Source organism: Scheffersomyces amazonensis, assembly GCF_036850825.1.
Source record: "Scheffersomyces amazonensis strain UFMG-HMD-26.3 chromosome Unknown RJT21scaffold_4, whole genome shotgun sequence".
Taxonomy (NCBI): Eukaryota; Fungi; Ascomycota; class Pichiomycetes; order Serinales; family Debaryomycetaceae; genus Scheffersomyces; species Scheffersomyces amazonensis.
Window position 1 is genome coordinate 1,398,110 of NW_027042744.1, and position 13,479 is coordinate 1,411,588.

General features: G+C 31.8%; 1 protein-coding gene across 1 annotated transcript; it reads right to left on the reverse strand. All coding sequences in view use genetic code 12, as the record gives it.

The window, feature by feature from the left end:
* Positions 1–1,853: 1,853 nt before the first annotated feature.
* On the reverse strand, positions 1,854–6,332 carry RJT21DRAFT_133136 (DEAD/DEAH box helicase; the record flags this gene model as incomplete). The annotated part of the gene is made up of 1 exon (XM_064883179.1): positions 1,854–6,332. One exon carries the CDS (start codon positions 6,330–6,332, stop codon positions 1,998–2,000), a length of 4,335 nt encoding a protein of 1,444 aa, XP_064738139.1. The 3' UTR covers positions 1,854–1,997.
* Between the last annotated feature and the right edge of the window lie 7,147 nt (positions 6,333–13,479).

The following is a 13,479-nucleotide window of genomic DNA, read 5'->3' on the forward strand; positions in this document are numbered from 1 at the left end:
TTTTGGTAAGGTTAGGTAGCTATTGAGTTTGGTCACTCGGTGCACTTGTTTAGCACTCTAAGTTTTAATGGTATAGTTTGCTGGTGTTGATTGTTGGTAAATTTGGTATTTTTGTATATTAAGGGTTGTATTTAATATAGAAAGATCATCTTTTTCTTTGGAAGTTATTTCAAAAGATGTAGAATGTAATTAGATAAGTTATATATGTATAATTATTTTAATAAATGATTTGGTTCACATTTTATGCTCTTCTCTAGTTTGTAATAAATTTATGATTAATGTAGATTTGAATTTTTGGTCGTGCGTAGAAATTGTTAGCTGTAATTTTTTAGTGAGCAGAAAATTAAATTTATATTTTAAAGTATAGTAATTAGAGTTAGATAAGTGGCACTATGTACAATTGCTAAAGTAGTAACATTGGAACGTAATGTAGTTTAGATATTAGTTTGGAACATAATGTAATTTAGACATTAGTTTGGAACTTAATGCGCTTTAGAAGTAAGTTTGGAACATAATGTAGTTTAGATATTAGTTTGGAACATAATGTAATTTAGACATTAGTTTGGAACTTAATGCGCTTTAGAAGTTAGTTTGGAACATAATGTAGTTTAGATGTTAATTTGAAATTATTTAGATAGAACTAATACAATTTAGAATTAAGTAGTAGAATTTACTAGAAATTTAACAATAGCAAGTCAAGCTAAGTTAGCACTGAAGATAGAATTGGTTTAAATAGTAGTAATTAATGAGTGTTGTTAAATGTAGTAGTAACATAAGTAATCTTGTTCTAACTATCGGAAAGCTAATAGAATTTAATAAATATAGATATTGTTGTCACATAATAGTTGTATTTAAGGTGACTTTAATTAAAGTAAAGGAACTGTAGGATGGAAGGTAGAACAAATTAATTAGAAATATCATCATATGGAAATAGTAATTAAGTAATTAAAGAGTAATATAGAATGTCTATTAGATATTATAAGTATAGTTTTAGAGGTTATACTGAAGGTAACTTAATGATACTTTAAATATAAGTGTTATTCAAGGATATTGGAGGTACCCAATTGGAATTAGAAATAACTTCAATAGTATTAGCTGACGTATCAGTGGTATATGATATAGTTAAAAATGTAGAAGTAAGTAGCGCTTATTTTACAAGTCTAACTAAAAGTAGTGTTTATTAGTGATATGAATTAGAACAAGAGTCTAATGGATAGTAATCTTTAATTGGGAAAGTAATAAAATATACTATTGGAAGTAGCAGTAAGCTAGCAATAACTTTTATTGAGTATAGTAGAAAATATATTTAACTTGTATAAGTAATGATTAAGAGAAAGTAATGATTCTAAATGGAAGAAGTGAAGTCAAGTTAGTTAGAAATATATTGTAATGTTAAAATTTATACTAGAAAGAATTTTACATACATATATAACTATAATTTTATACTTACTTTAATACCATTTTAGTCTTCTTATCCAAATGGTAATGCATTATGCTGGTTTCCTCTTCTTTCACTTGTTGGATCATTATATATATGAAGTACATATACCCATATGTCCCTCGATATTCACTTAATATAACTTTAAGAAAATCATCGTAGCTGTGAAGTATCCATATTATTTCTTGATTCCTAAACATCTTAGATAAGGTAATAAAACACAAGTCTATATTGTAATAGCCAGTCAAAAGAATGAAACTTAGTAACTGTTCCATCATGCATTCACCTTGATGCATCAAGTGGCATCTTTTGCATGCTCCTTTAGTTTGTTTCTGTCTTAATCTATCTTCTAATTGTTTCATTTTTTCCTCTTTGACATTGTTGTCCATCAGCCATCCTACCTTACTACTTACTCCCCTCCAACCATTAATCACTTTAAGTGTTGTCAGGAAGTTTCTCCTTTTAGTTGTATCAGCCCCAAGCCTATTATTTGGCTTGGGGGTATACAATAGATTATACAAATCTTGACTTAATTCTTGAAAAGGGATATTATGATGAGTTACTGTTTGTTGAATCTTAGTAATACACAGCTCTTCATTTTGGCTCTAAACAGCTCCTGATGTACATAATTAACTACTATATTTCTTAGTTCTATAGCCCTTTCTATATTATCCTGATTAATATAATTAAGTAACTTTTTGGAGGAACTCAAGACATATGGAATAAGGAGTCCCATAGTAAATCTGTAGTTGGGACATTCTATATTGTGGGTTTCGTGATTGAGTCCACATCCATAGCAGATCACCTGATTCCCAAGACCACGGTAATAGTAGTGTTGGAAATTATAAATTAAGGCATTATCAATTCTTAATTCATCCTCAAACTTAGCTTTTTTAAAACGTTGTGGATCCATCATTACATAGATATTATCATTATATTTCTGGAGTACTGAAATGACCGATTCATCTGTTTGAAGATATAATGATTCATCTGCTGATTGGTTATTTAATATCCGCTGTTGTTTGGAGGCAGATTGGTATGACTGTGTTTCTCCTCTTCTTTTCAATATTGGTCTTGTTGAATCAAAGGTTGACAAAGGTGACTGATATGTGTTGGTTGTATTGGACAGACTACCTGCAACTTCATTTATTGATGATTGAGCTAAAGGTATGTTAAATAAAATTCTATTGCTAGCTGGTTTATTTAGTGATCTATTAATCATACTAGGTGGAACTTGATTGACGACAGGCAAATTATCAAACCAGTCAGTAGTGTCTGTCTCATCCATTGTATTATCAGCTTGTGTTTCTACTTCAATTGGTCTATCTGTTTCTACTTCCATTGGTCTATCAACTTGTGTTTCTCCTTCAATTGGTCTATCTGTTTCTACTTCAATTGGTACTATCGGTTGTGTTGGACCATTGCTTCTGCAGACACTGCACAACAGTACTTTGAGTTCTGTGCACAGTTTGATTTCCAATTCTTGGGACCAATTTTGAACCTCCGACAAACATGTAGGTGACATGAGTTTCTTTTGAAATTCATCTTTACTTCTATTGGCTACAAGAATCAAATCAACTGTCGATGCCTGCCCATCTCTACCAGTCCTACCACTGGCTTGTATGAGAGTTTCGGCGTCATAGCATTGGTCTCCAATAATTAAATATCTAAGTGATGTTATGTCTAATCCGGTAGTAAACCCAGTAGTAGCAATTACAACTCTTAATTCACTATTGTATACCTTTTCTATAACACTCTCTTTATCAGCGAAATTTAACTTGGAATGGAACATTTCACAATTAATACCAGCCTCTTTGAATTCTTTATGATACTCTTGTACCTTTCTTATAGTGGGTAAGATAACAATACTAAAAGGAACTTGTAATACTTTTGATTTAATTATTTCAGCAACTTCTTCTTCTCTTTTGACAATGGTTTTATTAAGTATTATATTTGGACGAACAATGGAAGGACTTTCTAATCTAATTAGCCTTTTGGGATTTATCAAACTGTTCAATTCCCTTTCATATGATTTAGGGTATGTCGCTGACACAAAGAGCATTTGAAATCGTTTGCATTTAGCAATTTCTTCATTTTTGCTCTCTCTATATTGATGATACATAAAGTGGGCCTCTTCAAATATAATTCGACGTACTGACATATGGTTGGAAGCTTCAATGGTTTCTATCAATTCATTACTAAATAGTTCTAATTGTACTATTAGCATATCATATGCTGTGGTGTAATTAATAGTACCCTCATAAATTAATGGTACAACTCCGTAACGTTTTAGATGTTCTAATATATCTAATCTCAAGGAAATAAAGGGTACTACAACTACTGAGACTTGCCTTTTGCTACTTGGAAACACATAGTTTTCCAAATAGCTGGCAACCCCATATGTTGCTGTCTTTCCCTCAGAAGTTCTTAAACATATAGCTATAGAGTTATTTCTAAGAACCTCCAAGGTAGTAACCACTTGTATTTCTCTAGCTGGAAAATTCAAAACCTTAAGATAAGCGTCTTTTACATCCGCAATGCTAACATCTTGCCATATTATGTTTGAACTATTAACTTCGGGGGTTACATGATTAGTCAACATCTCATACCATCTATTGCAAACTTTCCTTTGGAGTAAATTGTTACTGACATTACTTCTGCTTTCATGATTATAACCGTAATTGACCAAGGCCGTTGTATTGGAATGGTTGCTCATTCTATTGATTTCACTGATTATTTGTTCAACTTTATTAAAGTCAACAACTAAAGAGTGAACCAATGAATGTAACCCTTGACGCATTTCTCTTTGATTTAACCCAACACCATATGCCTTTGTGATGTTTCGAATGGCACTCAATCCAAGGTCCGGCTTAGCTCGACCATTAAGTGATATGAACAACTTGGTAAAATACTCTCTTTTAATATATTCAACATTATTAGCGGCCCTGATTATTGGATCTTCTACATCTAGATCCTCTTCTTCATTCTCTATTTCTTCGATTTCCTGAACTAAGTCTTGGTCTATATCTGAATTAACATGTCTATTAGTACGTTCTTTTGTATAACTAGTACCCTCAATAAACTTGAGTCTAAGCTCCAACAATATATGCCTTGTCAAATGTAAGTATAATATGAGATATTGTCCGGTTTCCACATTCAAGTATTTAGTAATAGCAACTATAGTATTGTGACGGTCTAAATTTTTGGAGTAGGTAGTTCTGAATACTACATTTTCTTCATCAAGAATTACATTACTAGGTGAGTTGGAGTGGTCCTCGATTCTCATAGTGAGAATCTCTGGAGACCTATAGGGTGCTCCGCACCCAATAATAATAAGTAGGTAAAGTAATTCTTGAATCTTGAGTATTCTCTTGAACAAAGCAACAGCAGAATGAACATTTTTGACTTTATTTTTTTTGAGTAATAGTTGAAATTCAGAATTGCTATAGCGTTTAAATGTTTTTCGGAGACTGAGTTTCTTATTATACTCCTTAACTATATCTGAATATTTAACACCATTGAAGAGATCAGGACCAAATATATCAACCAACTCATCTTTAATTGTAGTAATGCAACCTTTTCTCATATCATTCAATAGTTGCAATGAGACAATCTTACCGTTAATTCTAAAAGCATCTGTTCTGGAACCTACTTGTTGACAATTCATCGGAGTCTGAGGACTAGCTAAATCATGTTGATTGAACAACCATTTAAGACTGAAATAACCTGCACTATGTTCAATGTTGGGAGACTTTAATTCCTGTTTGAATGCTTTAAATTCTTCTTTAGTAATTTCATGTATAATGATTAATTTGGAGAAGAATAATACGCTGCAGAACATAGTCCTTCTCACTGAGTTCGAGACAAGACTATTATTCTGCAGCATACAACTAAGAACAAAAAGGTCTAGAACTGTTCTCTCAACATTAACTTTTAAAAGATAATCTTTTAAGAACATAGTGCAGAACTTGTCGAAGTCCTCTTTCGAAGTTACCTTAATATCTAAATGGAATAAACTTACTTGAAGGAAGGTCACAGTGGCTTTAACATAATCATTAACCGCCCCTCTACTATAGTGTGACTTTAAGAACACTTTGGTAGTATTCAAGTTTTTCTGAAACTCATTAAGCTTGTCCAAGTGATCCTTTGTAAAAAAGCTTCTTACTAAACTGGTAAGCTTTTTCTTACCGGCTTCATCTTCTGGAACTTCCTTGTAAAGTCTCATTGCCCTTTCAACACAAAGTAATGATAAGAATTTATCCTTATTCAAGTCCAGTAAAATATTTTCCTGAGTTAAATTCTCATAGATATCAATTGTAGTTGCTTCAATTAAAATTGATGATAAACGGCTACTGATTCTAACAGGATAACCCAGCTGCTGCAGCAGGACTAGCATTTCATGATTGGCTTCAGGATGATATTTCTTGACATGCCGATTGAAATACTTTAACCCAATAAACGAAGAGTCACAAAAGTTACAATTGTACATGTCAATTGGTTGGACACCCGGAATAGAGACATTGGTAGACAATCTGTTGGTAGTAATGTCTCTCTGCAATTTAGATTCATCTAAAAAGAAGGGTTCCAAACTCTCATACTTCGCTGCCACATTACCCTCCCATCCAGGAATATCAGTGATAAGTCTTCTGAACTGCTGCATGTTCGGAATACTTCTGAATTCATTGGCTTTCGGAATAAAGACAAAAGGAATTCCTGGAGTACAGATGTATCCGTTAGAGTTCAAGGTTTCAAGAGTTTGATTAGTGGCTTGGTCATAAAGTGACTCAACTACTTCATCTTCACTTTCGCTAGAGTGTTCGTCGCTGAAGACTTCTCCATAATATGGAATGCCGTGGTTAAGAAAATCGCGTTCAGTACTATCTGTGGTAGACATTGTTGGTTTAAGAACTTTGGTTATGATAAACGTATCTGATCTTAGTTAGTGTTATATCTATCTGGTTTGATGTTAAATTTTTATTTTTCTTTGAAAAAGCTTTGAAATATTTTCATTCTAACTTTTTCCTTATTTAGGTAAATGGTACACACTACGCATTGATTTAAGTTCGTGCATAAAAATTAACTTATTATATTTATTTAGACTTAACAGGTTACTAATTAGATGATACAGTGCAGACGGTTATTAAAATATATTAAATCAAAGTATTGCAAAAAATATTATTGACAATTAATAATACTCGCTATGACTATTAATAGAGGGATCAGGTTTTCTTATCTGAATTATTTTACGAACTGTTATCTCTTAATAATAAATTAAATAATTATAAATTAAATATTAGTATTTGTGAATATTCTAAATTGATGTAGTAATAGTAAATTAAATAGAAGTAAGATCAGGACAGCTCAAATGGTTACTTTCAAAAATAGTTAACCAAGTAGTTCGCTAGGTGGACAAAATTAGGGGGCTGGACAGAAAAAAGTTAATACTGGAGAAGGCAAAAGCTGCAAAAAAATACTGTCCGATTTTACTAGTTGAAAGAAAATACTCAATAAATTGAAGGCGAGGAAAAATTAGGGAGGGTTTGTCTAGGCGGGAAAAAATACTGATTGAAATTGACAAGGTATATTCTGGCTGATTGCAATAGAGTTTATACTTAACTGCTTGGAGCTCAGAATGAAGTATATGGTATAAGGTGATGTAGTTAAGATATTTCTACAGTTTGGTAGTACTCACATTAAGGTGGGTGAAGTTACAGGTATTTAGAAGTTTTCTAGTATGTGCGAAAGTATTGTTCTCATAGTTAAGGAATGCTTAAAACAGTCGTCAAGTATCACTTTTATTAATGGTATGAGGCTGATATTTTGGCAAGGTTATATTGACGTTAGAATACAAATAATGTTAGAAGAAGAGCTTATTAGCATTAAGTTTAGAGTGTTTGGATTTAGGTAATTTAACATAGTTAAGAGCACATTTAAAACAAGTATCACTTTTATTAATGGTATGAGGCTGATCTTTTGGTAAGGGTATATTGAGTTTAGAACACATGTACAGTTCAAAGAAGAGCTTATTAGCACTATATTTAGAGTGTTTGGATTGAAATTTTACATAGTTAAGAACACATTTAAAACAGGCGTCATTGGGTATTTTTTGTAAGTGTATTGAAAAAGTGAAGAGTGAGATTGATTTATAATGGCAGTGTTTAGTTATGGTTGGGATATGAGTTATTGAGGATTAGTAGTGGTGGAGTTGGTTCTAGCATAGTCTTAGTAGAATATGCTTGTAGCGTCTCAGTTATGTCGTAAAAAAAATAGCGAGTGTCGAAAAATTTAGGGAGCATTTAGCTAGCGAGAAAAAATAGGGAGGGTTTGGGTAGGCGCGAACTTTAAGAAAGCAAAAAATTAGGGAGGGTCGAATTAGCGCGCAAAAATTGTGATCGAAAAATTTACAAGTATTTGCCGATTTGGCAGTAATATATTTAGAGTTAACAGAAGTAAGTAATATTATTATAAGATTAAGTGTACTAGAGGCTTTGGGGTGATATAATGGTTGATTAGTATATCCGTGCGTTTATTGAGTTAGAGTAATGTGTCTAGAAGTAAACTCTTAAACTTATATAAAGTTAAAGGATATTAAAGATTGTATATAAATAAAAGCAATTTAAGTAAAGGTTATTGAAGAGTGTAAACAAAGTGTCTTAGGTCAGGTTGGTAATATATTTATCATTAGAAGTAAGTCAAATAATGGTTTTATAAATGGTAATAAGATATATTATAGTTAAGTTAAGTATAGGTAGTGAAAGTTTTATAAGTATATTTACGTGTATTTTAAAAGTGATATCAAGAAATTTTATAGTGATAGAAGACTCTAAGATAATGCTACATATATATGAGTAATAATGATGACGATAGTTGACACGTAGTAGTGTTTTGGACTAGGATAAGATAGTATATTAGAAATGGAAAGTATAAGATATAAGGTGTGTATAAGATGTGGTAAAGTTAAAGGTAATGTTAAAGTAGGTATATATTTAAAGTATACAGGGCATTTGGATGTAATTAGTAACAAGTTAAGTCATGTTAGTATAAGTAGTACTGAGATATGATGTAGATAAATAAAAATATATGTTGGTAGCGTTTATTTTACAAGTCGAAGTAAAATAATATTTCATCAATGATATGAAGTTGAAGAATAGTAGAATATAATGTAGTTGTCAAGAATTAATTGGAAGACTAGTAATAAGGTCTATTATTTGAACTTGAAGTAGGTTAGAAGTAGGTTTTACTACATATAGTAGAAATTATAAGTATTAGTACTAGACTTAGCAAACTAAAAATGGGGTAAAGTTAGTGATAATGTTATAGCAAGTATGAAATAAGTATAAGCACGGTATTTAGATAGCAGTAGAATTAATTAAAGTAATGTTAGTATAAGCAGTAATAAAATAGGCTACAGTTAAGAAAGTATATATGGTAGTAGCGCAAAATTATAAATTGAGGTGAAAGTGGAATTGCGTAGTGATATTAAAGTAAATTGAAGTGTAATGGTATCAGGGCTATTTGAATAAAGCAGAAGGTAATAAAAAGATAGATTATGTGGAGGTAAGAGTAAGTTTGTAGTAATTTATGTGAAGTATAGTAGATATTTTATTAGGTAATAAGGGTGATTGTAAGTTATTGTATGAGATTGGAAAAGAGGCTAGTAGTATTAAATTATTAATATAAAGGAATTCGGTAGATGTTTTATTATAATAAGTAAAGTTAGAGTTAGTATTACAGAGTTAGAAAATATGTAGAAATAGTTAAATATTTGAATAAAATGTGAAATAAAAAGTTGGTTTAGTAAGAAGTGTAAATGGTTGAAGGTGATAATAGATAATAATTGAAAGTATGTAAGTGTGGAGGTGATTATATATTAATAATAAGCAAGTTAAAATCATTTTAAGTGTGATTAATTTTTGAGAATTTGGTTAGATTATTGCGAAAAAGTGTTAGCATGAGAATAAATTTAAAAAAAAAATGATAAAGATGATATAGTATATAAAATTATGAATATGCAATTATAATGCTAATATTATGTTATAAGATGAATTAACGAGTGGATAATAAAAATATAAGGTATAAAGCAGTTCAAGTGGTGTAAGGTATGGTAGTATTGTAATATAGTATAGTTTGAAAATGGGAGCGCATGTTTAAAAATTTAAGCAAGGCTGATTTTGTGTTATAATATGAAGTAAAAAATGTAATAATAGTAAAGAATATGACAAGTAAAGTAGATTATATGTAGAACAAGAAATATAATAATAGTAAATATGTAATTATAAGTAAGAAAGTAAAGTTTGATTTAAGTAGCAGTATAATTGGTTGAAGTGTATCGCAAGGAATAGCATGGATATCGCAAGTGAATAATTAAAGTAATATGTAGTAATGAAATATGGATTGTGTGGGAGTAGGCTATAGTAGTTATATTAGGTTATTGTTAGAAAAGAGTTTAGAAGTGGAAGTGAATCGCACGGGAATCGCAAATTAATTAGTAAGAGAAAGTAATATGAAAGATAGATTGTGTGGAAGGAGTAATATTAAGTATTAAAAGTGGAAGTTAATCGCAAGGGATCGAATGGATATCGCAAGTGAATAATTAAAGAAAGTGATATGTAGTAAAGAAAGAAGGATTGTGTGGGAGTAGTAATGCTAGGAGTAGGTTATAGTAAATTGTAAGTAGTTATAGGTTAGTAAGTTAAAGTAAAGAATAAGAATAGTTAGAGATTAGAAGTTAGAAGCAGAAGTATAGAGATTAGTGTGAAGTATAGTAAGAATGAATAGTTGAAGTTTTAGTGAGATAAGTAGGAAGAAGAGATGTAATAGGAAGGAAAAGAAGTGAGAAAGTAAGTGTTAAAGTGTAAAAGGTATGTTAAAGTAGATGTAGAGTTAAGATAAGGAAGAGATGCAGTTAAAAAGAATAGAAAGGAGTGATGGAAAGGGTGGTGTGGTAGTAAAATGTGATAAAAGAGTTGGTTTATAAGATAAGAAGTTGAGATGTAAATGGTATAGAAGAGAAGGTGGTTAAAGTTAAGTAAGTAAAGAATTAAGTGGTTAAGAAGTAGTAAGAGTAAGAATAGTGAGTGTTAAAGTAAGGGAAAAGAAGAAAAGAATAAAAAAAGGGAATTTTGAAAGGAAGTATGTAGTATTAGAAAGAGAAGTATTAGTATTGATTTAAGGTAATGTTGTATAGGAATGTTAAAGTAGAAGTAAGTAGTAAAATAATATTAGTAAGAAAGAAGAGATTTAAGGTATAGTAATAGTAAGATTGTAAAGTGGGAGTAGTATTGGAAGAGGAGAAAGTAAGAAGAGAAAGGTAGTTTGTAAATAAGTTAAGTTATAAGTAGAAGTAGAAAGGTTGTAGTTATGGATTATTAGAAAAGTAAAAGGAGTAAAGAATAGAGAAGGTAGAAGAAAATGATAAGTGATAGTATATGTAGAAATAGAAAAGAGAATGGTAAGAAATGAAGATGATAAGAAGTAAGGGAGAAGTAAGGTAGTAGTGATAAGTAAAGTAAAGTAAGGAAAAGAGTAAGAGTAAAGTAAGTAAGGAAAGGAAGAGAAGGAAGTGTGGGAGTAGTTGTGTTAATGGTAAGTTGAAGTAAATGAGGAAGAAGGAGTAGAGTGTGTAAGAAAGGTTAGTGAAGTAAAGTAGGAAGGGTTAGTAAAGTAAGTAAATGGAGGTGTGGTAGTAAAAAAGAAAGTAGAAGTTAAGAAGTAAAAGGTAAAGAAGGTGGTGTGGTAGAAGTAAAGTAAGAAAGGTTATTGTAGTAAAGTAAGTAAAAGTAAAGGGAGGTGGGGTAGAGTTAGGTAGAAGTTAAGAGGTGAGTAGTAGGATAAGTAAAGTAGTTAAAGTAAAGATAGGAAAGTAGTAGTAAGGGAAAGGAAATGGGTGAAGTAGAGGAAGAAGTAAAGTAGAAGTTAAGAAGTAGAGTAGAAGTTAAGAAGTAGAGTAGAAGTTAAGAAGTAGAGGGAGAAGTAAATGGTAAAGAGAAGGTAGTGTGGTAGTAGTAAAGGGGTTAAGTAATGATAAGAAAGTAGTAAAAGAATGAAATGGTAGAAGAAAAGGTTAAGAAGTAGAGTAGAGTAAGTAAAGTAAAGTAGAGTAAGTAAAGTAAGGTAAGAAGTAAAGTAGAAGGTAAGAAGTAAGGAAGAAGGTAAGAAGTAAGGAAGAAGGTAAGAAGTAATGAAGAAGTTAAAAGGAAGTGTGGTAGTAGTAAAGTGATAAGTAGAGGGTTAGAAGTAATGGTATAGTAAGAGTAGGTAAAGAAGTAGAAGGAAGTAAAGTAGAAGTTAAGAAGGGAGTTTGGTAGTAGTGATAAGTAAAGTAGAAGTTAAGGAGGGAAATGTAAAAAGTAAAGATGAGGAAAGGTAGTAAAGGTAGTTAAGAGTATTAGTGAAAGAGTAAAGGTAGGAAGGAAGTGGATTAGTGAAAAGAGTAGTAGAAAGGTAGTAAGTAAAGAGTAGAGGGGAAGTGTGGTAGTAGTAAAGAAGTAAAGATGAAGAGAGTAAGTAGAAGGGAAATGATGAAAAGGGTAGTGGAAGTAGTAATGAAGGAGGAAGTAAATGGTAGAGAAGGAGGTGTGGGAGTAGTAAAGTAGAGAAAGTTAAAGTAAGTAAAAGTGTGAAGTAAAGGAAGAAGTTAAGAAGGGAGTGTGGTAGAGAGGAGAAGTAGTTGAAGTAAAAGTAGAAGTTAAGAAATGGAAATGTAAAAAAGAGAGATGAGTAAAGGTGTGTTAGTAAAGGTGTAGTAGTAAATGAGTAAGTGTATGGTAAAGTAAAAGGAAGTGTAGTAGAATGAAGTGTAGTAGTAGAAGTAAGAGAGTTAATGTAGAGTAAAGGAAGTGTGGTAGTGATAGGGGATGTAAGAGGAGGTAAGTAAAGGGAAAGAAGAAGGAGTAGTAGAGTGGAAAGGAAGAGGGAGTGTGGTAGTAGAGAAAGTTAATGTAGAAGTAGAAGTAGTAGAAGTAGAAGTAAAGAAAGAAGTAAAAGAAGAAGTAAAAGGAAGTGTGGGAGTAGTATTGGTTAAAGAAAGGTAATGTATTAGAGAAAAGGGTAGTTAAAGAGTAAAAGTAGTTAAAGTAAAAGTAGAAGTAAAGGAAGAAGTAAAAGGTAAGGAGAAGGTAGTGTGGTAGTAGTAGTGAAAAGGAAGTGTGGGAGTAGTAGTGGTTAAAGAAAGGTGGTGTAGTTAAAGAGTAGTTAAAGAGTTAAAAGGTAGAGTATTAGGGAGAAGAGTAGTAAAAGTAGGAGAAAGTATGAAAGTGAAGGTAGAAGGAGTAGAAGGGAAGTGTGGGAGTAGTTAGGTAGTGTGTGTGAAAAGGGAGAAAGTAGGAGATGTATGGTAGTAAAGGTAGTTGAAGAGTAGTAAATGTTAAGAAAGAAAAGGTAGAAAGGAAGAGTGGAAAGTAGTGTAGTAGTGAAAAGAGTAGTTAATGTAGAAAAGAAAGAGTAGAAGTTGGTAAAGAAAGAAAGGGTAGAAAGAGAAGTGAAAAGGGTAGTAAGAGTAAAGAAAGAAAAGGGAGAAGGGAAGTGTGGGAGTAGTAATGGGAAAAGAGTAGTAAGAGTAGTAAGAGTAGTAGTAGTAAGAGTAGTAGTAGTAAGAGTAGTAAGAGAAGTAAGAGTAGTAAGAGTAGTAAGAGAAGTAAGAGTAGTAAGAGTAGTAAGAGTAGTGTAAAGAAGTAGTTAATGGTAGTTTAGAGTAAGTTGAATGGAAGTGAAAAGAGTAGGTTTTTGGTAGAAATTGGGTAGAAAGTTTGGATTGTTGGATGTTGGATGTTGGATGTTGGATGTTGGATGTTGGATGTTGGATGTGTGGATGTGTGGATGTGTGGATTGTGTGGATGTTGGATGTGTGGATGTTGGATGTGTGGATGTTGGATGTTGGATGTTGGATGTGTGGATGTTGGATGTGTGGATGTGTGGATGTGTGGATGTGTGGATGTTGGATGTGTGGATGTTGGATGTTGGATGTGTGGATGTGTGGATGTGTGGATGTTGGATGTTGGATGTGTGGATGTTGGATGTTGGATGTGTGGATGTGTGGATGT